General features: G+C 41.8%; 1 protein-coding gene across 4 annotated transcripts in view; it reads left to right on the top strand.

The window, feature by feature from the left end:
* Mon2 (MON2 regulator of endosome-to-Golgi trafficking) overlaps positions 1–23084 on the top strand; it is a 74370-nt gene extending 51286 nt beyond the window's left edge. For 2 of the 4 annotated variants that reach the window (XM_076920371.1, XM_076920373.1), the window contains 10 exons: positions 689–1311; positions 3910–4053; positions 4625–4642; positions 4918–5046; positions 6771–6961; positions 8032–8092; positions 8927–9050; positions 14034–14241; positions 16356–16438; positions 19567–23084. In XM_076920371.1, coding sequence (XP_076776486.1) covers positions 689–1311; positions 3910–4053; positions 4625–4642; positions 4918–5046; positions 6771–6961; positions 8032–8092; positions 8927–9050; positions 14034–14241; positions 16356–16438; positions 19567–19730 — 1745 coding nt within the window. In that variant the 3' untranslated portion in view covers positions 19731–23084. Of the gene's footprint in view, positions 1–688; positions 1312–3909; positions 4054–4624; positions 4643–4917; positions 5047–6770; positions 6962–8031; positions 8093–8743; positions 8818–8926; positions 9051–14033; positions 14242–16355; positions 16439–19566 lie in introns of those variants that run through there. The other 2 variants (XR_013106402.1, XM_076920372.1) reach the window with 2 other exon arrangements.
* The last annotated feature ends 3268 nt before the right edge of the window (positions 23085–26352 follow it).

The raw sequence follows: 26352 nt of genomic DNA, 5'->3' as shown, positions 1-26352 counted from the left end.
CCTTGGAACTCACTCTGTAGACCAGGCTGCCTCTGTCTCTCAAGTGTTGGCATTAAAGCTCTGAGCTACCATGCACAGTGTATTTTTTTTTTTAATTTGGGTTTTTCTCTTTGTTTATGATTTACATATGATGGAAATACAAATATACATCATATTTACATATGAAGGAATGTACAAAACTTCACCATTAACACCTGTGTTTACTTTTTGCCAACAGACATGAATTGCTAAGTACTTATTTAAATGTCTTACATGAAAATATAAGCCAGCTCAGGTGGCTTAAATAATTTTTTATAATGTGAACACTAGTAAGTTTGCTTTTAACAGACCATATGTGATATATAATTATATGCAGACTTCTACCAAGCTAACTTACTGGTTGGTGGTTTCTCTCAGTGTTGTTTATTGTGTATATGTGGCGGGGCGCACGCACACATGCTGTAGAGAAGGTCAGAGGAAACGTTCAGGGACATGTCCTCTCCTTCCACCATGCAGGCCATGAGAACTGAAGCTGGTCATCTGCTTCAGCCATCGTGCCAGCCCAGGAGTCGTGTACAGTAGATCCTGATTTTATTCTTTTGAGTTCTATGTCAATTTAAGCAGAAAATAAAGCAACTGTGCTTTAAGGTATCTAAGAGAATTTGGTCTTTTTAATGCTAATTGACCCCACCCCCTTTTCTTGATACAGGAGACTTTTCAAGAGCTTGGGATGTTCTTCTTGACCACATTCAGTCAGCTGCACTCAGTAAAAACAATGAAGTGTCCTTAGCCGCTCTGAAAAGCTTCCAGGAAATCTTACAAATTGTGTCCCCTGTCCGAGACTCAGAGAAGCCAGAGACACCTGTAGTCAATGTGCCTGTGCCTGTCCTTATAGGAAACATCTCAGGCCCAGGCCTGAACAGGCCGTTTGTAAGAACAGATTCCATTGGAGAAAAGCTTGGAAGATGCAGCTCTGAGCCTCCCTTGGTGACGGATGAGCTTGAAGACCTGAAGCTCTGGTGGGCTGCCTGGAACACCTGGCACAGGACTGGCTCTGAAAGCACAGAGCCCCCTAGCACTGTGGACGAGCTGACCTTTATCCCCAGCCAGCCTTTCCTCACAGCCTTAATTCAGATCTTCCCGGCCCTCTACCAGCACATAAAAGCCGGCTTCAGCATGGCCGACTTGCAGAAGCTGGGAGTCATCCTGCACAGTGCCGTCTCCGTCCCCATAAGTTCCGATGCCTCTCCTTTCATTCTTCCATCTTACACGGAAGCGGTCCTGACAAGTTTACAGGAAGCTGTGCTTACAGCCTTAGATGTTCTCCAGAAGGTAACGGGACTCTAATGCTTGCATAGAAGCAGTAGTAAATAGGAGTCTATGGATTTTTATTTATTTATTTTTTTTAGTAAAGTTCAGAAGATAAATTTAGGATTTTCTGAGATTGCTGTGTATGTACACTTTGGGATAAATTTAAGATTGTCAAGATTTTTAAACCTTATTCTTGAGATATTTAAAAGAAAAGTAATTCAGATCTGTTTTGAGTTGTTAAGAAGCGCTGTGTCTTCTAATTCTAGTCAAAGTTAATTCTGAATTGTTGATATCTATAGTAAGACACAAGGGTAAGCTTGAAAAAGTGGTTTTCTTATTACAGCTTTAAAATTTGTACTTTTAGCTGTATGTTTTGTCTTCTATAATGAATCAATAAACAGATATAAAAAATCATGAATAAATCCAGACTGGAAAACAAGACCATATCAAAATAAAAGCATTTTTAGATTATCCAGGAAATTGATCCCTCAGTTTGTAACTATCAAGATCCTAAACAAGGGCTAGCAGGATGGCTAAGCAGGTAGAGGAGCTTGCTGCCAAGCCTGGTTATGGTCCCTAAGACCCACATGGCAGAAAAACTCCCAAAGTTGTTCTGCCCTCCACACACATTCCAAGGTACGAAAATATACATGTAAAAATGTGGTAAGAAAAACCAAAAAAGTTGTTATCCCAGCACTTGGAAATCTGAGATAGGAAGGTTCGCATGAAGTTTGAGCCCAGCCTTGGTTACAGTGTGAGACTATGTCAGGAAGCAAACATTAACAGAAAAGGCCAACTCAGTAATCAACCAAGACTCGAGAACCATGGTGTGCTGTCCAGGCTCATTTGTGAGGAGACTACTGTCTAGTTCCTGCCTCCTTTCTTCCCAGCTGGAGTGATGGAAATGCTGGTGATATTTCTGCTAATAACCACTGCACCCCTACACTGCCCCTGGAGATAACCACTGCACCCCTACACTGCCCCTAAGATAACCACTGCACCCCTACACTGCCCCTAAGATAACCATGGCACCCCTACACTGCCCCTAAGATAACCATGGCACCCCTACACTGCCCTGGAGGCAGGCAGGCTAAGCAATAGTCTTTTTTGTTTTGTTTTTTTTAATGATTTGTTTATTTTATGTATATGAGTACACCACTCCAGAAGAGGGCATCAGACCCTATTGCAGATGGTTGTGAGCCACCATGTAGTTGCTGGGAGTTGAACTCAGGACCCTAGAAGAGCAGTCAGTGCTCTTAACTGCTGAGCCATCTCTCCAGCCCCCAAGCAATAGTCTTTATCTGTTTAACTGTAGTTCCATTGTTCAGGAAACAAATTGTGAATAAGCCAAAAAAAAATGAACAGAATCTGACATTCAGTTATTGTTTGAGGGGCATGAATTTCTGTGACTGAAATCAAAATAAGTTTTTAACTTTTTTTTTTTTTTTTTTTTTTTTTTTTTTGTTTAAATGGACATGACCAAGACAACTCTTATTAAGGACAACATTTAGTTGAGCCTTGTTTATAGTTTTAGATGTTCAGTCCGTTATCATCATGGCAGGAAACATGGCAGCTTGTAGGCAGACATGGGAGGCTGAGTGCTCTACGTCTTGATCCACGGGCAGCCAGGAGGAGACTGTTATCCACACTGGCTAGACTTGACATTTATACATGACACCTCAAAGCCCTGTCTCCACAGTGACACACCTCCTCCCACAAGGCACACCACCTCCTAATAGCGCCACTCCTGATGGCCAAGCATTCAAACACATGAGTCTGTGGCCACCAAACCTATTCAGGCCACAATACTTTCCCCCTCTGATTATCTTATACAAATATATTGTTTATATATTTCCCGAAAGTGAATAAAAAAAGTTATTTTTCTGATGAAAAATATTGTCATTTGGAGAATTCCCAGATTTTTGGACTCTCTTAAGTGCACATTTAGGTTTGTTTTACATGCATAGAAGGTAATAAAAAACTGCACACACCCTTTATTTTCAAGGAAAAATCTGAAAGTTTACTTTTTAATAATCACGTTAGCAGAAAAAGAACAAATACAATTATTCATTGTGGCTACTGGGAATTTATCTGAGCTTTGACGCTGAAAACAAAGTGTAACATCATTCCAAAACCTGAAAACTTCTTCACATCCCTAGAAGCGTTTCTGCATAATTGTTTCCAAGTTGAATTTATGTTTCAGCTCTAATGCCTGTGAGTATGTAGACAGGGCATGGGGCAGAAGTCAGCTGTTGTGTCCATGAGCTTACAGCACTTAGAGTGGAGTCCGCTTCATCTCAGCCTACTGCTGGTCTCATGGCTGCTTGTGGCAGATCTCAGATGCACACCCCAGCCTCACCTGCACTTGTCGTAACAGGCTTGACCTTTGCCCTCTGTATTAAAGAATAAGTCATGCTTCGTTAAGAGCATCTTTAACCTGACTAAACCATGTGAGGCTGCCTTTTTTTGAATAATTGTTTAAGTAGCTGGAGTCCCAGGTGTGAATGGACAGCACAGGGTGTGAGAGTCTGAAGGGTCTCTGGGTGAGCACATTCGTACCCAGGAAGAGCCTGCTAGCCTTCGCACTGTGCATCCTAATGCTCACACTTTGCTTTGCAGGCCATCTGTGTGGGACCAGAAAACATGCAGATCATGTATCCGGCGATATTTGACCAGTTACTGGCCTTTGTAGAGTTTTCCTGTAAACCTCCACAGTATGGACAGCTGGAAACAAAGCACATTGCAAATGCCAAGTATAATCAGGTAGTTTATAGACTGTTTATTCTGTACTTAGTTATGGATGAGTTCAATCAGGACAGACTGTGGTTACCTCAGGAAGCTTTCATTCCTGCTCAGGGGTCCATTCAGAATAGAAGTGTTACCTGAGACGTCCTCTCCCTGACGCTCACTCTCCTCTGCATCCGGTCCTGCTCAGAGTCTGCCCTGCCACTTCCCTTATTTCTTCAAAAGAGAAGCGCCTTTCCACCTTTTCTTTGCTGCCCCATTCTTCTACAAATTGGGTGTAAATCCCTAAGCCTGATTTTACCTTTAAGTAGATACCTGCAATGCAAGATGAAGAAATCCGTGTGTACTAAACAAGTTGTCCATTGCTGGTGTGAAATTTAGTTGGAGTTTACATACATTTCCACAGCCTCACTTGGCTAATGATATCTTCATTTTGGCTTATAACAAAAGTAAAGTTTTGAACGCACGTACATGCTGATTTTCTTCACTCAACCCAAAAAACTGTAATTTATAGAGTCCGAACAGTAGTTGTAATGTGTATTAATTTTTCTCATTCTGTTTGTCTTGCATCACAATGGAATCACAATAGATCCAACTGTTTGCACCGGTGAGTTAAGTTTCCTAAACCTGTCCTAACCTGCTGCACACAGTGCACCTTCCCAGGCTCCATAGAGTGCGCTCTGTGCTCCCCGTACTGTAACTTTGGTCTGAATGAGAATCATTTCTTATGAAGTGCATATGTCTTTTGAAAACTTTGCATGTCGTGTGATCTGATCTAGAACCAAGGGCTGAACTTACAAGGAAAAGGAGCTTCCTTCTCAAAAACAGTATGGTTTCCTTCGGTCCCTCCCTCTAACTCCACGTGAAAACATTACTTTCCAGGCGGAATGGGTAGCCTTGAATTACGTGCCGTTCGCTGAGAGATCGTTAGAAGTAGTTGTGGATTTGTATCAGAAAACAGCCTGTCACAAAGCAGTGGTGAGTGAGAGCGTCCTCCAGAACATCATTAAGGTAACATTCTTTTTTATCTCTATAATTTGATATTATAAAATTATTGAACTTTCTTGTTATTTATAGTGACTGACTTCAAATACGTGAATTGTATTTGGCAAACACATTTTTTTTTATTATATGAGATGTTTTGGAGTGGGGTGAGGGTACCTCAGTAGTAGGGTTTGAACCCAGAGCCTCTAAAATGCCAGGCAGATGCTTTTCTGCTTTTCTTGCCTCTAGCTTGGCAAGGCCTGTCTTCTCAGTACACTCATTCTTAAAAGAGTCCTCAAGTCTTACGGTGGTGCTCAGTACTCAGGATACTCAGAGGGAGTGTGCTCAGTACTCAGTGTACTCAGAGGGAGTGTGCTCAGTACTCAGGGTACTCAGAGGGAGTGTGCTCAGTACTCAGGGTACTCAGAGGGAGTGTGCTCAGTACTCAGGGTACTCAGAGGGAGTGTGCTCAGTACTCAGGATACTCAGAGGGAGTGTGCTCAGTACTCAGGGTATTCAGAGGGCGTGTGCTCAGTACTCAGGGTACTCAGAGTGTGCTCAGTACTCAGGATACTCAGAGGATGTGTGCTCAGTACTCAGGGTACTCAGAGAGTGTGTGCTCAGTACTCAGGATACTCAAAGGGCATGTGCTCAGTACTCAGGGTACTCAGAGGGAGTGTGCTCAGTTACTCAGGGTACTCAGAGGGAGTGTGCTCAGTACTCAGGGTACTCAGAGAGTGTGTGCTCAGTACTCAGGATACTCAGAGGGCATGTGCAAGTACTCAGGGTACTCAGAGGGCATGTGCTCAGTACTCAGGGTACTCAGAGGGCATGTGCTCAGTACTCAGGGTACGCTAGGGAGTGTGTCAGCTTAACTGTTGAGGAAGACTCATCTTTAAGAGGCCAGGTCCTTATATGGTACATATGCAGAACACCAGGTTTGGGTTTCTTTTTAAAAATTAAACATTTGTTCACTATGTTTCTTCTTACTTCATTTTCCCTCTGTTTGAAGGATAAATGTAAAGCTGAGCTCCTTTTCTAGGTTTCATATTCTCGCGTGATTAGTTTATTGCAACATTAGGAAAAGTATGTTGAAATATTTGAGTAAAGTGTAAAACTTAAGGAATTCTAGTTGTCAAACATGAAAGTATCTCAGGTTGTTCGCTCTCCCCAGCCACGGGATCATATAGGGAGCACTGGCTTCTTTTGGGCAGGAGACCCTTAGGAACTGTGCTTTCTTCTGGGAGAACCACATCAGGATAGTTGCAAAATGGTACATTTTCTGTCCTTACCTCTTTATGATAGCATCCTTATTGTGATTTTAAAGAAAGAGAACTGAGGTTCAAAGAGGTGGTTAATGACACATGTTAGATGGGACGTTAAAGCTCATGGCGGCAGCACAATGTAACCCAGGACTTGGGAGGCTGAGACAGGAGGAGAGTGAGTCTGAGTACAACCTGAGCTACATTAGTGAGATTCCGTGTCCAATTAAAAACATACACATATCACTTTCCGAGTGACATTTTAGTGAGCTCAGGGATACTGGTCATTCTTAGCATACAGAAGGCCCTGGGTCTGGTTCTCAGTTCCAAACAAAACCAAGTGTGTCTTTCTAGGAGAATCAGTCTTTCTTAACTGTCTTTTCAGTGAAAATTTTTATGCTGTGCTTTCATGGTTTTACCTGATGTTTAGTTTTGAATGTAGCTCTGTGTGTTTTAAGCAGTCTTAACCAAACTGAACGTTCTCTGCAGACTCTCAGGGTTCCTCTCAGTTTGAAGTATTCGTGCCCTTCTGAAAGCACATGGAAACTGGCGGTAGCCTCTCTCCTCAAGGTCCTTTCCATTGGGCTGCCTGTTGCCCGACAGCATGCTTCCTCTGGGAAATTTGACAGCATGTGGCCAGAATTAGCCAGCACGCTTGAAGACTTCCTCTTTACTAAAAGGTCAGCTCATTTATCTAAAACAGAGAGCCTTTAAAGAGGTGGGAGACTGTGTCTGCAGTTGTTAAGACATGGTCTTACTCCTCCTCCAGTGACAAGTCACTGGCTGCACCATTGCTGGGCTGCACACACAGCTGGGAGGGCATGTCTGTGTCTTGGGTATTTTCTCACTGTGGTGGGAAGACTAGTGCTTAACACAGGGATTTTAAGTGTAAAAATGTACAAATAAAACAAGGTCTGCTAACCATCCAACTGTAGGTATAAAACTACACTGTACCTCTAAATGCAGTGATGCTATTTTATACATACAATATAAAAGAAAATGATGTAGACTTCAATGTCAGATAACAAAGGTTCCTACCGGAGCCCTGTGTTGGCAGACACATTCTGAGGCACGGGCAGCTTTGGTCTTCTGTTGACTAGGATAACACGATTTCCTTCTTGGGGCTGCACTGAGGACACATGGAGTAATGCAGACAGAGCGCTTACAAACACGGGCTGATTCCAGCTGCTGCTGGGACAACTGTTCCTAGGCACTTACTATTTCAGTATTCTGTTCGTTTATGATTATCTTACTATCCGGGAATCACGAAGTCTAGACTCCACGTTGATTCTTTCACGACTATTGACTTCTCTGTTCTTGCTGTAATAACTTGGCTTTAGAAAATTAAATTAGGCCTTTTCTTTATGGATATTCTCTTATGTTTACTCTAAAGAATTTAATGTATTATAAACTAATAATGGGCTTGATTGAGGGTCTTTTATGTTACTATCAGATAGCATAAATAAAATCAGGTGCACTCTCAGTGGTGATTTTAGTTGTGGGGATACCTTTCTTATCCATACGTTATACTGGGAGAAGTTTAGTTTTACAGATACTCAGTTTGAGATTGCGCCGAGTGTTTTAACAGACCATTTACAGTAAGTGCTGTAATTTAAAAGTGTCTCTTTTAAGTGTGCCATAAAGTCTCAGCCTGAGCAGGAGAAGCTAATGTTTTTATCACTTGAGTACTTCTTATCTCCAGTTTGTTTGTTCAGGAAATGAAATCAAGTCTTTCTATTTTCTTTTTTAGCATACCTCCAGATAATCTCTCTATTCAAGAATTTCAAAGAAATGAAAGTATTGATGTTGAAGTAAGCAAGCTTACAAAAGTTTTCCTGTGTTTACTGTATTTGAGGATGATAAATGGGATGTGAAGACTTTAACGTCAGTAGGGAAGGGCAGTACATGCCTCTCTCTCTCTCTCTCTCTCTCTCTGCGTGTGTGTGTGTGTGTGTGTGTGTGTGTGTGTGTGTACGTGTGTACTTGTATGCGGGTCAGAGGACAGCTTGTGGAACCTTCCATTTTACATGGGTTCAGTACCTGCTGAGTCATCTTGCCAACCTTGAAGTTTTTTAGCTTTGAAGTTTTGGTTGGGTGAAGGAGTTGGGATCTTTGAGATCGCTGAGCATTTAAGTAAATCAAATGCATTATTCTCACGAGTAGACTTGAAAGTCTAGGCATTGTCGAAGCTCTGTAAAGTCTTCCCTCTGTGCCATTGCTTTTCCTTTAGAGGAGAAAATAAACTATATGTTAGGACAAGTCATGCAACAAAAGTGAATATGACTTTAATTTCTCATACTTCTTAATTTCTGGTTATAAAAAATAAGTTTAATTTTGGATATTTTAGCGTGGGTGAGTTTCATATATGGCTGAGCATTTTTCTCTATATATTTATGGTTGGGTGAAGATCAGCATATGCTAAACTGTAGCACAGTAAACCTTAGTGTTGACTCTCCTTGTAGGTAAGATGGCTGAAGAGACAGGCTAGTGGTCATGTTGTAGTAACAGTAACGTTCATGTACTTCCAGCACAGAAGGTTCGTTACCTTTTTAAAAAGTAAAATTTAGCTTTTACTCTAGAAATTATATTTTGAATAGGCCCATCTCTTCCAAGGAAAGAATAGATGTGACTCCCTTTTGCTGTAGGTCGTTCAGCTCATCAGCGCGGAGATCCTCCCGTACGCCAACCTCATTCCCAAAGCGTTCGTGGGCCAGATGATGACCATGCTCAACAGGGGCTCCATCCACTCCCAGCCATCCTCATTTACAGGTGTGTGCTTCAGAGTCCGCTCACGGGTAAGAAGCAGGCCGTCTAGTCCTCTGCCTGCTGAAATGTAAGCCAGAGGATGGGGAGGAAGGGAGGGAGCCTTTAGGACTGTGAGCTTTCATGAGGAGAGATGAGGGTGTGCTCGTATTTGTAAGCTCTGATGAAGTGAGTCACATGGTACTTCTGGAATCTGATGAAGTCATGCATGTTGACAGAATTTACTAGAGTTTGAAGTCATGGATTATTATAAAGAGTCTAGTGTAGAAAAAAGACAGTATTCTGCCACTTAGAATGTTGGTTCTAGTAGGAGAAAAGTTTTTAACATTTCTTTAAGGAGCAAACAGTGAGTGTCTACTGACTTAGAAAGATGGTGCTAGAAAGGTGTCACATTCTTGAAAACATTTCTGAGGATATGTACCACAGTATTAGAGAAAGGAATGTATTTATTTAGTCAGATTGAAAGACTCCCCATCATAAGAAAGAACATGCTCCAATCTTTATGCCATCTCATAAGTCTAAATTTTGCTATTATTTCTAGTTATTAGAACATGTATTCAAATCTGAAATGTAATTGTGACATAATGGGTTCTTTTTCTGTGCGGTCATAAATTTTTGCAGGATATATTATGTATCCTTAATCTCAACATTTACTAAACCAGTGAATACTGTGTGAGATTTTTAAAGATCATTTATACAGTTCAGCCACTAGATGGCTCACTTGCTGCTTACTTCACAAGCCAAGGGTGTTTTTTTGTTGTTGTTGTTTTGTTTTTTTTTTTAAATTCACCCCAACATTTTCAAAAACTGGCCTGTACAACATGGGAATTTCAGAGAAAAATAATTAAGTGGAATTAATTTTATATATAATACTTATTTAAAATGGTAGATATTTTAATAGAGTACGATTAAAATTAGGTACAAATATTTCAAGTACTGAGTCATCAAGCATGCATTAGTCCTAGGAGTTTTCTGATAGCCTCGCCTACTGTGCATGGTGTGAAGTGTACCAGCACCAGATAGCCCCGCCTACTGTGTATAGTGTGAAGTGTACCAACACCAGATAGCCCCGCCTACTGTGCATGGTGTGAAGTGTACCAACACCAGATAGCCCTGCCTACTGTGCATGGTGTGAAGTGTACCAACACCAGATAGCCCCGCCTACTGTGCATGGTGTGAAGTGTACCAGCACCAGATAGCCCCGCCTACTGTGTATAGTGTGAAGTGTACCAACACCAGATAGCCCCGCCTACTGTGCATGGTGTGAAGTGTACCAACACCAGATAGCCCCGCCTACTGTGCATGGTGTGAAGTGTACCAACACCAGATAGCCCCGCCTACTGTGCATGGTGTGAAGTGTACCACCACCAGATAGCCCCGCCTACTGTGCATGGTGTGAAGTGTACCAACACCAGATAGCCTCGCCTACTGTGCATGGTGTGAAGTGTACCAGCACCAGATAGCCCCGCCTACTGTGTATAGTGTGAAGTGTACCAACACCAGATAGCCCCGCCTACTGTGCATGGTGTGAAGTGTACCAGCACCAGATAGCCCCGCCTACTGTGTATAGTGTGAAGTGTACCAACACCAGATAGCCCCGCCTACTGTGTATAGTGTGAAGTGTACCAACACCAGATAGCCCCGCCTACTGTGCATGGTGTGAAGTGTACCAACACCAGATAGCCCCGCCTACTGTGCATGGTGTGAAGTGTACCAACACCAGATAGCCCCGCCTACTGTGCATGGTGTGAAGTGTACCAACACCAGATAGCCCCGCCTACTGTGCATGGTGTGAAGTGTACCAACACCAGATAGCCCCGCCTACTGTGCATGGTGTGAAGTGTACCAACACCAGATAGCCCCGCCTACTGTGCATGGTGTGAAGTGTACCAACACCAGATAGCCCCGCCTACTGTGCATGGTGTGAAGTGTACCAACACCAGATAGCCCCGCCTACTGTGCATGGTGTGAAGTGTACCAACACCAGATAGCCCCGCCTACTGTGCATGGTGTGAAGTGTACCAACACCAGATAGCCCCGCCTACTGTGCATGGTGTGAAGTGTACCAACACCAGATAGCCTCGCCTACTGTGCATGGTGTGAAGTGTACCAGCACCAGATAGCCCCGCCTACTGTGTATAGTGTGAAGTGTACCAACACCAGATAGCCCCGCCTACTGTGCATGGTGTGAAGTGTACCAGCACCAGATAGCCCCGCCTACTGTGTATAGTGTGAAGTGTACCAACACCAGATAGCCCCGCCTACTGTGTATAGTGTGAAGTGTACCAACACCAGATAGCCCCGCCTACTGTGCATGGTGTGAAGTGTACCAACACCAGATAGCCCCGCCTACTGTGCATGGTGTGAAGTGTACCAACACCAGATAGCCCCGCCTACTGTGCATGGTGTGAAGTGTACCAACACCAGATAGCCCCGCCTACTGTGCATGGTGTGAAGTGTACCAACACCAGATAGCCCCGCCTACTGTGCATGGTGTGAAGTGTACCAACACCAGATAGCCCCGCCTACTGTGCATGGTGTGAAGTGTACCAACACCAGATAGCCCTGCCTACTGTGCATGGTGTGAAGTGTACCAACACCAGATAGCCCCACCTGTGGTGTATGGTGTGAAGTGTACCAACACCAGATAGCCTCGCCTACTGTGCATGGTGTGAAGTGTACCAACACCAGATAGCCCCGCCTACTGTGCATGGTGTGAAGTGTACCAACACCAGATAGCCCCACCTGCAGTATATGGTGTGAAGTGTACTGACACTAAAAGAAAGGTGCTCACACACTCTCCGGGGACTCTGCATAGAGCACTTGTCGCCTTAACTTTATCTTGGAGTTTTCTGTAAACACACACAAAGACATTCCATGCTAAGCAACTTCCCATGATCTCTTGGTTCTTGGCTCTTTAGCGTAACCTGATGTCCAGACTTCACAGACTCTACGGGAAAAGGCCAAAAGAGTAAATAAAAGAAACAGAGTTTGTTGGTTTACAGTTCAGAGGGATGAAAGAGACCACCATAGGGAAGTGTAGGCTTGGCAGGCCCAGCAGCAGGGGCAGCAAGCTGAGAACTCACATCTTCAACCCCAGGCAGGAAACTGAGAGTGAAAGCAAGAGTTAGAAGGGGACCGGGAGGCTGACTGAGAGGGATGGAGACCTATAGCACGTGTGTGTGAGAGAACACGTGTGCACTGGGAATGGTGTGTGACTCTGAAACCTCAAAGCCCACCCCTAGTGACACACCTCCTCCATCAAGGCCACGCCTCCTAAGCTTCCCCAGACAGTGCTTCTGCCTGTGGAATGTGGAGCATTCAAATGCCAAAGAAGACTGTCATCCAAACCATAGCAGTGAGCAAGCAAGCAGAGCAGGAGCCAACAGGAAGATGCGTGCAGAGATCAGAAAGAAATCATATTAGTCAGAGGTGTATCAGACGCTGCTAGCCACATCTTCCAGGAGGGAACAGAGAAGTGTAGAAAAGGGAATTACTGAAGACATGTATCCTTACAATAGAAATGATAACTCTGTCCAAAACAGAGACAGATAAAAGGCATATCACAGAATATCAACATACTTACAATTAAAAAAAAGATAGTCACACTTTTCAGCCACAAAACCTTTTCAAATGGCCTACAAGTTTTCATAGGAACTGCACAGTTCTCAAAGACTTGACATGGTGGCCAGAAATGAAGGGGACTCACCATGGAGGTGTACCTAGGCACGGCTGGGCAAGTCTGAGTACAGAATAGTAATTCTCATACTTCAGCAGAAAGGCTGTCGCGTTCCCAGGGTTTCTGCCTCAGACAGGGTGGGATAGCAGAGTTCCCACCTCCCACTGAGGCAGCAGCTAGGAGCCACCCACACGTCATGCCACGATAAACTAATGGCGCCCTCAGAAGACCAACAGAGTTTATTCCCCATCTCTCCTGAGGAAGCCACTTCATGGAAGCAGGCAAACCACGAGATCAGGAGGCTAGGATTCTGGGAGACGGAACATGAGGAAGAGTGGCGTTGGCCAGAGACTACTTATCAGTTATGGCTAAAGATCGTGACTAGGAAGAACTAGTCTAGACCAAAGCAGACCCAGACTCCAGAGAAACATGTTGTTAGGAAAGGAGAGAAGAAAGTAAGACCAAAAATTAATTGTGACTTTTGACTTAGACTAAACTCTTGAGAAGTTTGTTCAGATTTTGTCATTGGTGTTTAAGGTGTGGTCTCAGATAAAACAAACTGTCCTCAAAAAATGCATACCTCAATGGCTGCTTCCTGTGTAGCCTAGGATGACCTTGAACTTCTCATTCTCATGCTGGAGTTGCAGACATATACCACCATGTCTGCTCTATGTGGTACTGGGGATTGAAGCTGGACTCAAACTCAGAGCCTTGTGTGTGCTAGGCAAGCATTCTGCAAACCAACGGACATTCCTTGTCACAGATAAGGAAAATGTTGGGACCAACAGAGGCATTAGATCATTTAGGCTTGCCACCAAGCCTAATGCCATAAGTGCAGTCACTAGAACCCACATGGAGGGGACTGCGTCCTACAGGTTGTTTTCTGACTTCCACATGTATGACGTAGCATGTGTACATGTACACTCGTGCACACACACATGCATGCACATGCATGCACATGCACACACATGCACACACACACATACATGTACACACACATGTACACACACATACATGCACACATGCACACACACATATGCACATACCCACCTACACGCACGTGCAAACACACACACTCAACAAAGGAAAACCAAAAAAGAACATGTTGATTATGGGCAGCCTTGTTTTTCACAATCCAAGAGGGAAAATTTGTTATTTACTAAGTATTTACTAACTATTATTAACTATAGGGTGTTCATCAGTACCTTTCATCTTACTGATGGAGTATTTTTATTCCTAGCTTGCTAGGCTCATTACTAATGTGCACGGTTTTAACATTTTTTAACAATCAAATATTGTTAATTTTACAGAAGCAGAGATTGACATTCGTTTGAGAGAAGAATTTTCTAAAATGTGTTTTGAAACATTGCTCCAGTTTTCCTTCAGTAACAAAGTCACAACCCCCCAGGAAGGCTACATTTCACGCATGGCCCTCTCTGTGCTTTTAAAGAGGTCTCAGGATGTTCTGCATCGCTACATAGAGGATGAGAGGCTGAGTGGGAAATGCCCTCTCCCAAGGTACGCGTGTAATTAAGGAGGAAATATATTGATATCATAATTAGTTACAAAGATTGCTCGAAACCAGGAGATTTATTATGTGAACTAGGTGGAACTGAGGTCATTGATAATTATGTGTCCTCCACAGTGTAAGTACTCATAGGTTTTGCTACAGATACATAATGCTTTTTTTATTATTATTATTATTATTATTATTATTATTATTATGCTACTTCAGGCCTTTCTTATAAATTAAGAACTATGTGATACATGTATCATATTATCTTTTGAATCTAAAAAAATATTGAATCTGAAAATAGATTCTTTGCCAAAGTTTCTGCATAAGAACTTGTGAATTTGCATGAAAACACAATCTTTTTCTCTAATGAGAAATTAAGAGATTAATCACTTCTAGGTTATCTTTGATTGACATTTCTTGATTTCTGTCACCTGTTCCTGTCTTAAGTCTCAGGTTTTTTCCTAATCTGTTTAACAAAGCCCTGCCTCTAAGCTGACCCCTTCTTGGATATCCAGCTTGTGTTCATGGCCGGAGCTGCAGGGCTGATCTCAGTTGAGCTATAGACTGGAATTCAGCAAAGGATATAATCTTATTTGTAAACGTAGAAACTAGAGTTTAAGTCAAAACAAAGTAAGAAAGGAAAGAAGTGCCCAGGTCAGGAAAGAGTTGGGGAGCCTCCTCGTGATGAGGCTCTGACAGAGAAGCAGGTCGCCCTCGTGTCCTACCCACACCTGTTTCTGTGTCAGTTTCTGAAGTCGGGAGCGATCTGACAAAGGATATTGTTTTCTCTTAACCATTCCTGTGACTTACCAAATTCCCTTCTATAGTTTCATACTAGTTTAGATTTACCCAGGATTATATGAGCACCTTTTCCTCAATTTTTAAGATTTTAAAATTCTTTACTCATTTAGAGTTTATTTTACAGTTTTCTAATTTGGTGAGTGAAAGTCACAAAATTACATTTAAAAAATTACCAATACTTATTAACTCTCTACAGTCTTGAATTTTAAATTTCTAGATCATAACGCATAGGCCTCCACCTCAGATGTATATACAGAAGCATCCTGTGGACAGCTTACTAGTAATTTGATTATGGATATGATTAAAAATGGATTAATTAAAGCTGATTCCTGATATGGACATGAAGGTGCAGACACAAAACCACTCTGAGTGAAGAGTGTCACTAGATCATAGACACCAGTTCAGAAAGTCGCCTTCCTTCAGTTTTGTGTTGAAGATTTAACTAGCTCTTTTAATATTTCTTTTAACTGTTATTTTTGCTGTCTTTATTTATGTGTTAGTATGTGGGCATTGGTACAAGTGCCTGGAGCAGCCAAGGTGTGTGGTGTCCTGAAGCTAGAACTTTAGGCAGTGGGAACCGTCTGACTAGGTTCTTAGAGTCCGCCACAGATCATCTGCAAGAGCAGCCCAGGGTCTCGACCGCTGAGCCGTCTCCCCCACACCACCTGCTTTCTGTGACTTGAGCTCTGTCCATAGTCATCTGATGGAGCTGTTTCGCTCTCTGTCGCAGTAGTACGTGTTTTCTACAAGTGACATTTCAACATTAGTCTACTTGCAAAGAACATTTGATGCCTGGGCATGTAGTTCAATTGCTTGAGTACTTGACATAGTTCAGTCCCCAAAACTACATCAGCAGGGTCTGCTAGTGAGGTCTTTAATCCCAGCATGCAAAACGCAGGGGCAGGCAGGTCTCTGAGTTCGAGGCTAACCTGGTCTACAAATCAAGTTCCAGGACAACAAGATGATGCAGAAAAATTCTGTCTCAAAAAACAAAAGTAATTGTACTTAGTGCCAGGACCTGCCCTGTGAATGTTGATTTTCGGGAATTGAATTGCCCCTTACCATTGATAATTCTGGTAAACTTAACTGCCAGTCAGGTTTGCTGAGGTAAGTACAGATCGGCAGTAAGCATGGTAAACATGGCGTGTTTGTTATATGCTCGATGATTTGTCCTCTTATAAGAACTTAACCTCTTTTTATTTTATTGTAGCCAATATTTTTCAAAATTATGTCTATTTGTACAAACTTTGTGAGAAAAAAATTGTGTGCCATATCTTAAAAAAAATCCTAATGGAAAGCCTTTCATCCTTTTCAGGCAGCAGGTGACGGAGATCATATTCGTTCTAAAAGCCGTCAGCACACTCATTGACTCACTGAAGAAGACTCAGCCTGAGAACGGTGAGTGCTGGAAAGCTGGACTGTCCTTCCAGACACTACACGTTTCTCCTCTGTCCGCATTAGCTGTGGTAGCTCTGCGTTGTCACTGAGGTGCCTGAGCGCTATTGTGCTCTTTGTTCTCCAGTTCTTGAGGTGACAAAAACTCAATTTATGTCAATTCAGTAAAATTAACTTGTAAAAAATCCTGGTGTGCCACAAGCTGGCCTAGGCTGACAACCTGAGTCTGAGCTCCAGAACCCACATACAAATCGAGGAGATCCAACACTTAACATTTATATCAGTGTCACAGGGATAAAAAAAATTACAAATTATTTGATTTTTAAGAAAATATTGCCTGAAGAACAACACCTGAGGCGATATCTGGCCCCCACACATACATGCACACACATGCATGTGCACCTGTACACACATATGCACAAATACAGAAACAGATTAGAAGTTGAAATTATGTTCTAAACAAATAAAGTGACTTTTTTACTTTGATGTAACTATAAGTTATGGTGATAGATAGAAAAATGTAATAGGCGTCATCAAAAAAAAAGGGAAAAAAATAATTCTGTCAGAGTCATGAGGATTGCACATCAGTGCAAGCCTGATGCAAGAGACGGGCTGTCAGGTGAGGAAGTGACAGGCTGCACAGCTACTGAGCTTTTACTGTTGTCTTACTGTAGTGTTGCTGCTGGAAGGGAGGCGTTCGGAGATTTAACACTTTCTTAAGAGGTTTTGTTTTTAGTTTTTGACTTGATGGTAAGTTTTTAATTACGCTATATAAATATGCATAACTTAAAACAGGTGCTCACTGGGTAAGGGCACTTGCACCAAACCTGAGAACTTGAGTTCAGTCAGCAGCCACATGATAGGAGAGAAAGTCAATTCCCACAATCCTGTAATTACAAAATACATACTCTAGTCACCCCTCAGTTTTCTATACAAATAAATAACAATATCTCGTTTGTAATCACTTTTTTCTTGTATATTTTTCACTTAACAAACATTGTGTGTATTCTTTCATATCTACATATGCATCTCTTTAGTATTCTTTTTATAGTTTGAGGTTTTGGAAACGGAGTCTCATGTAAGTCAGGGTGGCCTTGAACTTACCTATCAGCTGAGGATAACCTTGAGTTACTGACCTTTTTTCCTCTGCCTGCCTAGTCCTGGGTTACAGGTATGAGCTAGTACACCTGGCTTTCTGTCAGAAAGTCCCTCGGAAATTACAATGGGCTTTAAAACAAACATGCTGTAAGAGCTGAACTTGAGTAGAATCCCCAAGTTCTATATCCTGTGTCACCTTAATGTTTCTCCTCTTATAGGCCAAGACTTAGTATAGCAGGGTCTTCTGGGTCTTAGTTCAAATTCTTAACATTTCCAACAGGTAAAAAGCAGAAGAGTGCTTGTTCACCCCCCTTCCCTCCTCTCACCAATGCAGCCCCTTCCTGTCTTCCAGCCCTGTCATGAAGAAGCCTAAAGAAAAGAAAAGGAGTTAGCAGATGCATAGAGTTTTCCACAGAAGCGAGCTAAGGAAATAATGTTAGCACTGAGCAGCGTCAGAACACATTAAATGGAAAAACCCATTATTTGGGAAATGGTTGTAAATTTATATATATAATAAAGAATATATATATTCTTTACTGTAATCCTCTAGTGAATCCATATGAATTGTTGGTTTTTAAGAAGCGAGATATATGTGACATATACCAAGCTTATTTGATGAAGGACGTGTTTCAGAAATTGAGAGAGACTGTGTTAAGACACTTCTTTCCTTATGTTACATCAAGAGAACTGAGATAAAAAAACAATTTCCTGACTTGACTGGGATACCAAGCACTGCCTTATTTCAGGGGGAAAAATGTTACCACCTAATAAATTAGACTAAAGTATAGGATAATTTTAAAAAGTGCTTTGAGCCAGGCATGGTGGCACATGCCTTTAATACTAGCACTTGGGAGGCAGAGACAGGCTTATCTCTGAATTCAAGGCCAGCCTGGTCTACAGAGTAAGTTCCAAGACAGCCAGGGCTACACAGAGAAACCTTATCTCAACACCCCCAAAAAGAGGGGATGTGTTTTATACATTTTCACAATACTCTTTCTTTCATGCTACCCTGCCTCCCAGATTGCAGATTTGTTTCACACAGTAACATGACATCAGCCAGCAGGTTTTATATGAGGATTGAACACTCTACAAAGTGCTTACCAGAGAATACAGTGGAGGGACCAGCCTGGATAACTTGCTGAGACACCGCCTCAGACTAAAAGTTGAAAAGGAGGGCCTGAGGTACAGATTAGCAATATAACACGTGCTTGTACATGACTCTGAGTCAGACCCTAGGACTAAGAACAGGAAATAGAAATAACCCGTGATTTCAGGATTAGTGCATCACTGGTTCCGGTGGGTCACTCCTACCCACCTGATGAAAAGCATCTGCCTGTTGGTGGATGAGGTGAGGAAGGCAGGCTGGCTCTTCTGCTCAGTCTCAGATTAAAGACTAGCAAGCTCTGTAAGATGGCTCCATCTGTGCAGTGACTCAAATTCAAATCGCTACCGAGAGCATTACTGAGAAACTCATGGGAAGATATTTGTAGTAGGCAAGTGCATAAAAAAGGTTTTCTGTTTGTTCTTGACATGCACACTATATTTTTTGGCAACTCTACAGAAAATAACATTTTGGGTCATTCTGTTATTTTGTTAACTTGCAAAGTTTTTGGTATCTATGATTGCCCTCATTGGTCATTTCTCTCTCTTCCTCTTGTAAAATTTTACTTATTTTTATCTTATATGTATGAATACTTGCCCAAAGAGGGCATTGGATTCCCCTGGAGCTGAAATTAGGAAAGCTGTTAGCTGCCATGTGGGTGCTGAGAACCAAACCTTGGTCTTCTGCAAGAGCAGCAAGTGCCATCTCCAGCTCATAACTACTTTCTCACCTAATTTCTCAGTACACAGTACTCAAATATCTCTTCTTCATACTTTACTAATTATATCATAAAGTCTTTTAAAATTAAGAAATTAAAAGATGTTTATAGAACCATTCCTGTTATATTTTTGTGTTTATATAAATTGGGTGAGCGTACTGTTTATATCCACTGTGTTTTGAGATTTTTTTTTTTTGTACTTTTTGATTACAGTTGATAGAAATACCTGGGCACAAGTAATTGCCTTATACCCAACGTTAGTAGAATGTATCACCTGCTCATCCTCAGAAGTCTGTTCTGCTCTGAAAGAGGCACTGGTTCCCTTTAAGGATTTCATGCAGCCACCAGCATCCAAAGTTCAAAACGGAGAATCTTGAGCAGCTACAGTACCTGTGGAGGAAGAGATACCCTACAGAACGCCTTCTCCTGAGCCTGTAGAGGAAAGACGCTCTACTGAAGTCATTCTTGGCAGCTGTTGCTTGCCTTCTTTAAATTACAGTGTAATTATCTGGGTACAGTAATTCATATAAAAGCATACATGTTACCAAAGGCTCCTGGAGGACTGAGCCTTTGAATGAGTGATCTTTCTTGGAGGGATAATGAATACTACATCATACCTGCTACCATAGCTTCAGTTGGTGATTTAAAGTGAGCTTATGTACAGTTTGTTGTGTATGTGTTGATGATGTACTTTTTAAAAAGAAAGAAAAGATATTTCCATTCAGATTTTTGAGGCTGGTGTTTTGCACCCTTTTTCAAGTACAGAGTTGTACTAAGATTTTATGCAAGGTGGTACTGTAACATTCCATACTATCTACAACCAGCCTTTGTGAACAAAGGGAACTGATGTACTGTGTGTATAATAAATGGTACAGTTCTGTATAAAATAGTTGCATTTATTTAAAATTTTAAACTATTGATGATGTTAAATGCTTGAAGCTGTATTTATTATTAATACAAATGTGTTTGCTTACGTTTTACTTCTGATTTGCCTTCTTGTGGGGCAGATAAGCTTATCGTACTCATACAGTTGGCTTCATGCTCTTTACACGCACTGTTGATGACCAGAAGGATTGTGTGAACACAAGCAGCAGAAGGTATGATTCCCTGACTTTGCACCTTTGAAACACAGGTGGTGACATAATACAGAGACGTACTGTAGCAGGATGACCGGATCGTACCTCATTTCTTTAAGCCTCTCTCTGAGCTTTCATGTGTCTGTTTTTACACTTGCTGTCTGAATTTTAAAGACTTTTCATATTTTATATTCCTATGGTTTCTTCTTGTAATATGTGTTGAGTAATGACCGAGGCAAAATGACTTTATACTTCACGAAACTTTGCCGGTGAGGTTTTGTTCTCTGTGCTTCCTTTTCTGGGTTCCTTCCAAGAAGAAACTGCACCAGGCTAACCATAATACAGAGCATGCGTCACAGGGCAAGCGAGTGTCTGGAGGCAGCCTGCATTTCCAAGAGCAGGGCGCTCAGTGCTCAGGAAAGAGATCCTGCTGCCCTGCTTCCCGCCCTCGGGAAGAAGGGAAGCTTCAGAGCACGTGGTCCTACAAAACTCACTTTGACCTCGCTTGATGTATTTTTTTTAATTAATTATGCTGTTATAATATTTTTTCCACATTAAAATTTTATTTCACAAGTTCTGAAGACATGAGACATTGAAAACATTGCTATTAAATAGAAGTGACAGTGAGGTTAATATTATTTTAATACACTAGAACGCTTTTGACTTTAATAAGATTTATAAATTTTGGTTTCTCCAAAATAATCATAAACCTATAAGGAGGCATTAGCATTGAGTAATCAATGAGATACAGTTTTGAGGCTATTTTAATTATGTAAGGATTTAATTTGCACTATATTCTGTATATGTGTGGCGAGGCCTATTTTGAAGGAATATTATTTTTACTCACATGAATCAATGAATTTCTATTTTATTATTTCACTTAAGGTTGAGGTAAAACAAGGCATTTCATAGACTCCGCTGTTAGTGTTTTCTTAAAGGTATAAAAAAAATGACTCAAGCCGTGTATTTTTTATATTTTGATATAGTCACTTGTGACTTAAAGAATAGGAATATCACTGATAAAGTATCAAAATAATAAGAGTGGCATTTTGAAAATATTGCCATGGGTTGCTATAAAGTAAGTGTCTGCTCATGAGAAGTAAGAGATCAATTGCAATCTGAATGATTCTTCTCCTCTGAAGGTTATCTGTGAGTCAAGGGTCTACAGCATACAGTTATATCAGATAAATAATTTGAGCTAATACAGTGTTAGTTTTCAATACCAATGTCATGCTGTATAGTTCAAAACATAAAAATGTGATGTGTGTGTGTTAATATACAGTAACCAATGCCAGTCTCAATGTCAAGCCAGCAGGCCACTCCCTTGGTAGAATGACAGGTTTCCCCCCCCAAAATCCCTCTCAACCCCTAAGGAGTGAGTCCGAGACATTAATGCTTTTGGGTCACACATGCTGCTAGGTTACATTTTCTGAAATGTTCTGCTCTCAGAGAGGTTGATGTGGTGTCCTCGCCCTGTCTTCAGTCAGTATAAGAGCTGGGCTGCATGGGGTTGCTAGATATGCAAGGAAGTCTCTAAAAGCTCCCACCATGAAGCACTAAGTTTAACCCCCTTTGTTCCCTCCCGGGATGGTCATGGAGGTCATGGAGGACTTGCACAGGTCGTCGTTTGGGTTCTGGTAGTACAACCACTATCAAAGGAGAAAGGTCAATTTCATAGTGTCTTATTTCTTCACGATTAATTTTAAAGTTTTGTTTGACTGTATGCATTTTGCATATCAGCTATTAAAAGCCTATTGTGTGCCAAAGGTAGGGGAAAACTTGTTATTAAGTCTGACTGGGAAAGAAATGCTTTTAATTGTTTATATTTTTACTCCACTAGCATTGATGATCTCACTTGTTTCCTTCCAGATGGTTATTAAGTCAACACCTGCTACATTCTTTAAATTATATAAAGCATCAGAAGAAAACAATGGAGAATTTATTTTCTTTATGTTATCACAGTGAATACGTCACTTTATGTAGCGGCCAATACCAGTTATTCGTCCTTTCTCCTACAGGATTTAGAATGTTATATTTATTGTCAGTTTGGTTCCACCTAGTCCTCGGTGACCATTTGGCCAAATGGTCAGCTAAAAAGCTGCAAGTGAATTAATACACTAGAGAACATTGGAAATATATCCCTTATAATGAAACGTGCATGACAGTCATGTCAATAAAAGGCGCCATTGAACGCACTCCTCAGATACAGAGTCATTCATGTGTAGCACCAAATCCTTAAGAGTTGGCTAAGGGCCGCTAAAGTAGACACTTTCAGGAAATGCTTACCTGTGATTGCCACTGAAATTAACTGGAAATCGAGAGCCAAAATAGATTAATGTCCAGCCTCAGATTATTGTGGATGACAGATTTCTCTAGGAAACTACCACAGAGGTAGACAAAAACAGTTTCTTCAAAAGCATTACCAGCAGCCTGGGGTGTTCCCACTTCCTAGATTCGGCTTTTTGGAGATACTTGTCAAAAGTATTACAGTTCGCTGTGCTTCGGCTATCTTTATTAGACTGGATTGGTTTTCGTTTTTCAGTTATTTGTAAGAACAGGAGTTACATGACGCGTTGTATTACCGGACTTACATATGTGGACAAATAGTTTTTAATCCTTTATGGTCATTTGAATTAAACATTTTGTATCTCTGGAGAGTAGAGTGGTGCTTTTATTTTAAATGTTCAGTTTTGTAAGTTGGAAAGAAAGCTGTGACTGGTTCTTAATTTACATGCAAACCCTTTCAGAAGACTTGCACTAAACCCAGTAGTTTTTACTGCGCTAGCAGGGTTGGCCTTCAAGCGCCCTGCAGATAAGCTGGGTGTAGCGGCCCAGGCCTATAAGCCCAGTGCCCAAGAGGTCCCCACGAGGGGTCTATGCCAGCCGGCACTACACAGGGAGGCCGTGCCCGGAGAGCAGACAGTGAGTCTGAGGAGACTCAGAGCGGTGCTGCGAACACTCTGATCTCAACGTGGTGGGCAGCAGTTCTGTCTCCTAATTCACCTTTAAGCAAATTCTCAAAGCTGCTGCTTTTCTATTTCTCAAACATCGATGATGATAAGTTACTAATTCTTTAGACAAATGCTTGATGTGAACGTGGACTTGACGGCATGGTGCTCGGGTTGCGTGGTTACGCACTGTTACAGCCAGAGAGGATTGGACGGGTTTTCTCCCCTTTTCCTTGGGCAGTGCTTTCATTCTGTCCTGTCTGAATTCTAAGTTTACCTCCCTTCCTCCTAACCTTTATCTCTTCAGTCCCTTTTATTCTCTTCCCATTCCCACTCGCCAGTGCTTTCATCATGACGCTCAGAGACCCTGGTGGAGGCCATCTTTATTGATGAGGTTTTAGACGAGCCTTGCACTTCTGACACTGATAACCTTTTTACCAAGCTGAAGTCCCCCACCATTTTAAATAACGGAACAGTATGAAGCAGTTTGAGGCTGCTGCCTACTGTGTTTCTGAGCCTGTGATTCCGCTGCCAAGACACAGAATGTGATTGCTATAAATGAATGGATTCAGTAGCTAAACTTGGAACAGTTATGTCTGCGCTGCTGTGAACAGCAAAACGATGCCACTTCTCTTTAAAGGGGGTATTTAAATTTTGTAGGCATGTCTGTTGTGGCTTTTGGAGTGAGGTTGTTTTGGCTTTGGGGAAGATTCCATTTGGGGAGGTAAACACTTTGAATGTGGATAAGTTTATGTCATCTAAATACTACATCCTGGTGATAATGTGCACTGCTTGCTTCCATGGAGTGTCGCAGGCAGTGTTATATCTATTTCATCTGTGTCTGCTTTTCTATTACAAAGCAGTAGGTTGGGGGATAGAGAGATGGCTCAGCAGTCAAGAGCACTGACTGCTCTTCCAGAGGACCGTAGTTCAATTCTCAGCAACCACATGGTGGCTCACAACCATCTAACTCCAGTTCCAGGGGATCTGACGCCCTCTAAAGGCCTGCCCAGTCACCATGCACACAGCTGGTGAGCAGGCATGCCCACAGGCAAAATACACACACATAAAATTAAGTCATATAACTAGCAATTTTGATTGAAGACCAGAATGCTCTATCTTATTTCCGAGTACTCCTGGAATATTTTGGTATCTACTGTTGGTCATGGTGACAGAGATGTCATGAAGTATTCTCTATTCCATTGCTGAGGATGATGGGATCTTTGAGTAAGGAAAGGGAAATGACTGAATTTTGAGGTGGTTTTCAGTTGCTACAAATATTGTTACCTAAAGTTTTAAACTAAAACTCAGTAGATAGTGTAGCCATAAAAGATCTCCTAAGCCATGACACTATTTACAAAACTACTGTAGTACAATAGCAGTCACTACTCACTGTGAAGTTTGACTGGGTGGAAGAAAGACTGAAGAGATACTATTACAGTCCACGCCGCTAACAACATGAGATATTAGGATTCAGACCTAAGTGCAAGTTCCGTTTTCTTTGCAGCTTTTACTCTGTGTCATAATTTTAGCACACGGCGCTCAGCTCCTCTCTCAAAAGGCAGTTACCATATGGCGTTAGACTCGATATATTTATCTCATCTTGCAAGATTCCTTTTTTTAGCTCCCAACACAATTCTTGAAAGTAATACCACACCACTGTTTCTGCACGAGCCCCTCACAATCCCTATCTTGTCGAGATACGTCAGTTATGCAATACAATCAGAAAAGTTTCTTGACTTCAAGTCCAAATCTTTGTAATCTAGGGTAGGTGTTTCTTCATAGCTCCATAGTTAAAGACGTTGAGTGCACAGACTCTCCGTTTGCATTCGGTCCCCACACAGATGAGCCTGCTTTGTCCCGGTCCTACTAGTTAGCCTCAACCAATATCTCCTTGATAAGTTTCTTTCGGATCCGACTGGCTGGTCTGCTTCTCTCCAGTGTACCTTGTGCTCCTTTGCTGTCCCGTGAACTACACAGCATCACCCATGGCTACCCCATTTCTGACTGGTGTTTTGTGTGCTTACAGTGCATTATGTAAACAGTCGATCTGGGAGAAGCTACGAGATGAGAGAATGGAGAAATGGTTCTGAGGTACTTGTTAAAGATACTGATCTATAAAGTGAAAAAGAAATGAGTGTACAACTAGAAAGACATGAGGTGTCTCTCCTTAGTTGTGAGAATCTTTAAGAACCCAAGGTCCAGTTGAAAACGCACACCCTCACGTGGGTTAGACTCGGGGTAGATGGGGAAGCAGTTCTGACTTAATAGGACCTTATGCCGGCTAAATAAAATATTTATCGCCCCAGTCTGGCTTAGGCCCTATTAGATTTTAAGAGTTTTGTTGTTGCTGCTGCTGTTTGTCAGTTTTAATTCAGAGCAGCAGCTGTTTTGAGATTGCCCATCCGTGTCAGTGCTAAACCATCCATCCACAGTTCAAATCCTATTTCATATTTTCTTTTTTAACAAGATATCTAGATGTAGCTTCTGACCCTCCAGAGGCTGAGACAGGAAGAGCACTTGAAATTCTGACTTAAGGCAGGAAGGGGAAAACACTAAAATTCCTGCTTTGAGAAGTAAAACTATGAGAGCATTTGTATATTATTCAGTGTGCAGTAACTTTTAAAATGGCCGCTGTGGAGTGCTTGAGGAACATAGCACTTCTTTAGTCCTTACAGTAGGAAGTTACAGTCTACACATGGGACAGCAAAGTTCAGAGGTCACTCTCTAGAGTCACAAACCTAAAGAACCATGGCTCACTTCAAGACTCATTCTTTTAGCTATAAATGGTTGTTAGCAAAAATGTTTCACTGTATTAATATCATACTGAGATAAATTGCTGTCTCTGGGGCTATGCATTTGGGATAATTTACATGAATATTAAAAGAACTTCAAATATCGAGGAGGAGTTGTAGAACTAGCCTCTGTGTGAACCGCATGGCATTTTTCACTGGCGCAGGCTTAAGGCATTTGTT

This window comes from Arvicanthis niloticus, chromosome 22 (assembly GCF_011762505.2).
Source record: "Arvicanthis niloticus isolate mArvNil1 chromosome 22, mArvNil1.pat.X, whole genome shotgun sequence".
Taxonomy (NCBI): Eukaryota; Metazoa; Chordata; class Mammalia; order Rodentia; family Muridae; genus Arvicanthis; species Arvicanthis niloticus.
Note: the sequence above shows the minus strand (reverse complement) of the source record. Positions and strands in the feature narration are given on the sequence as shown.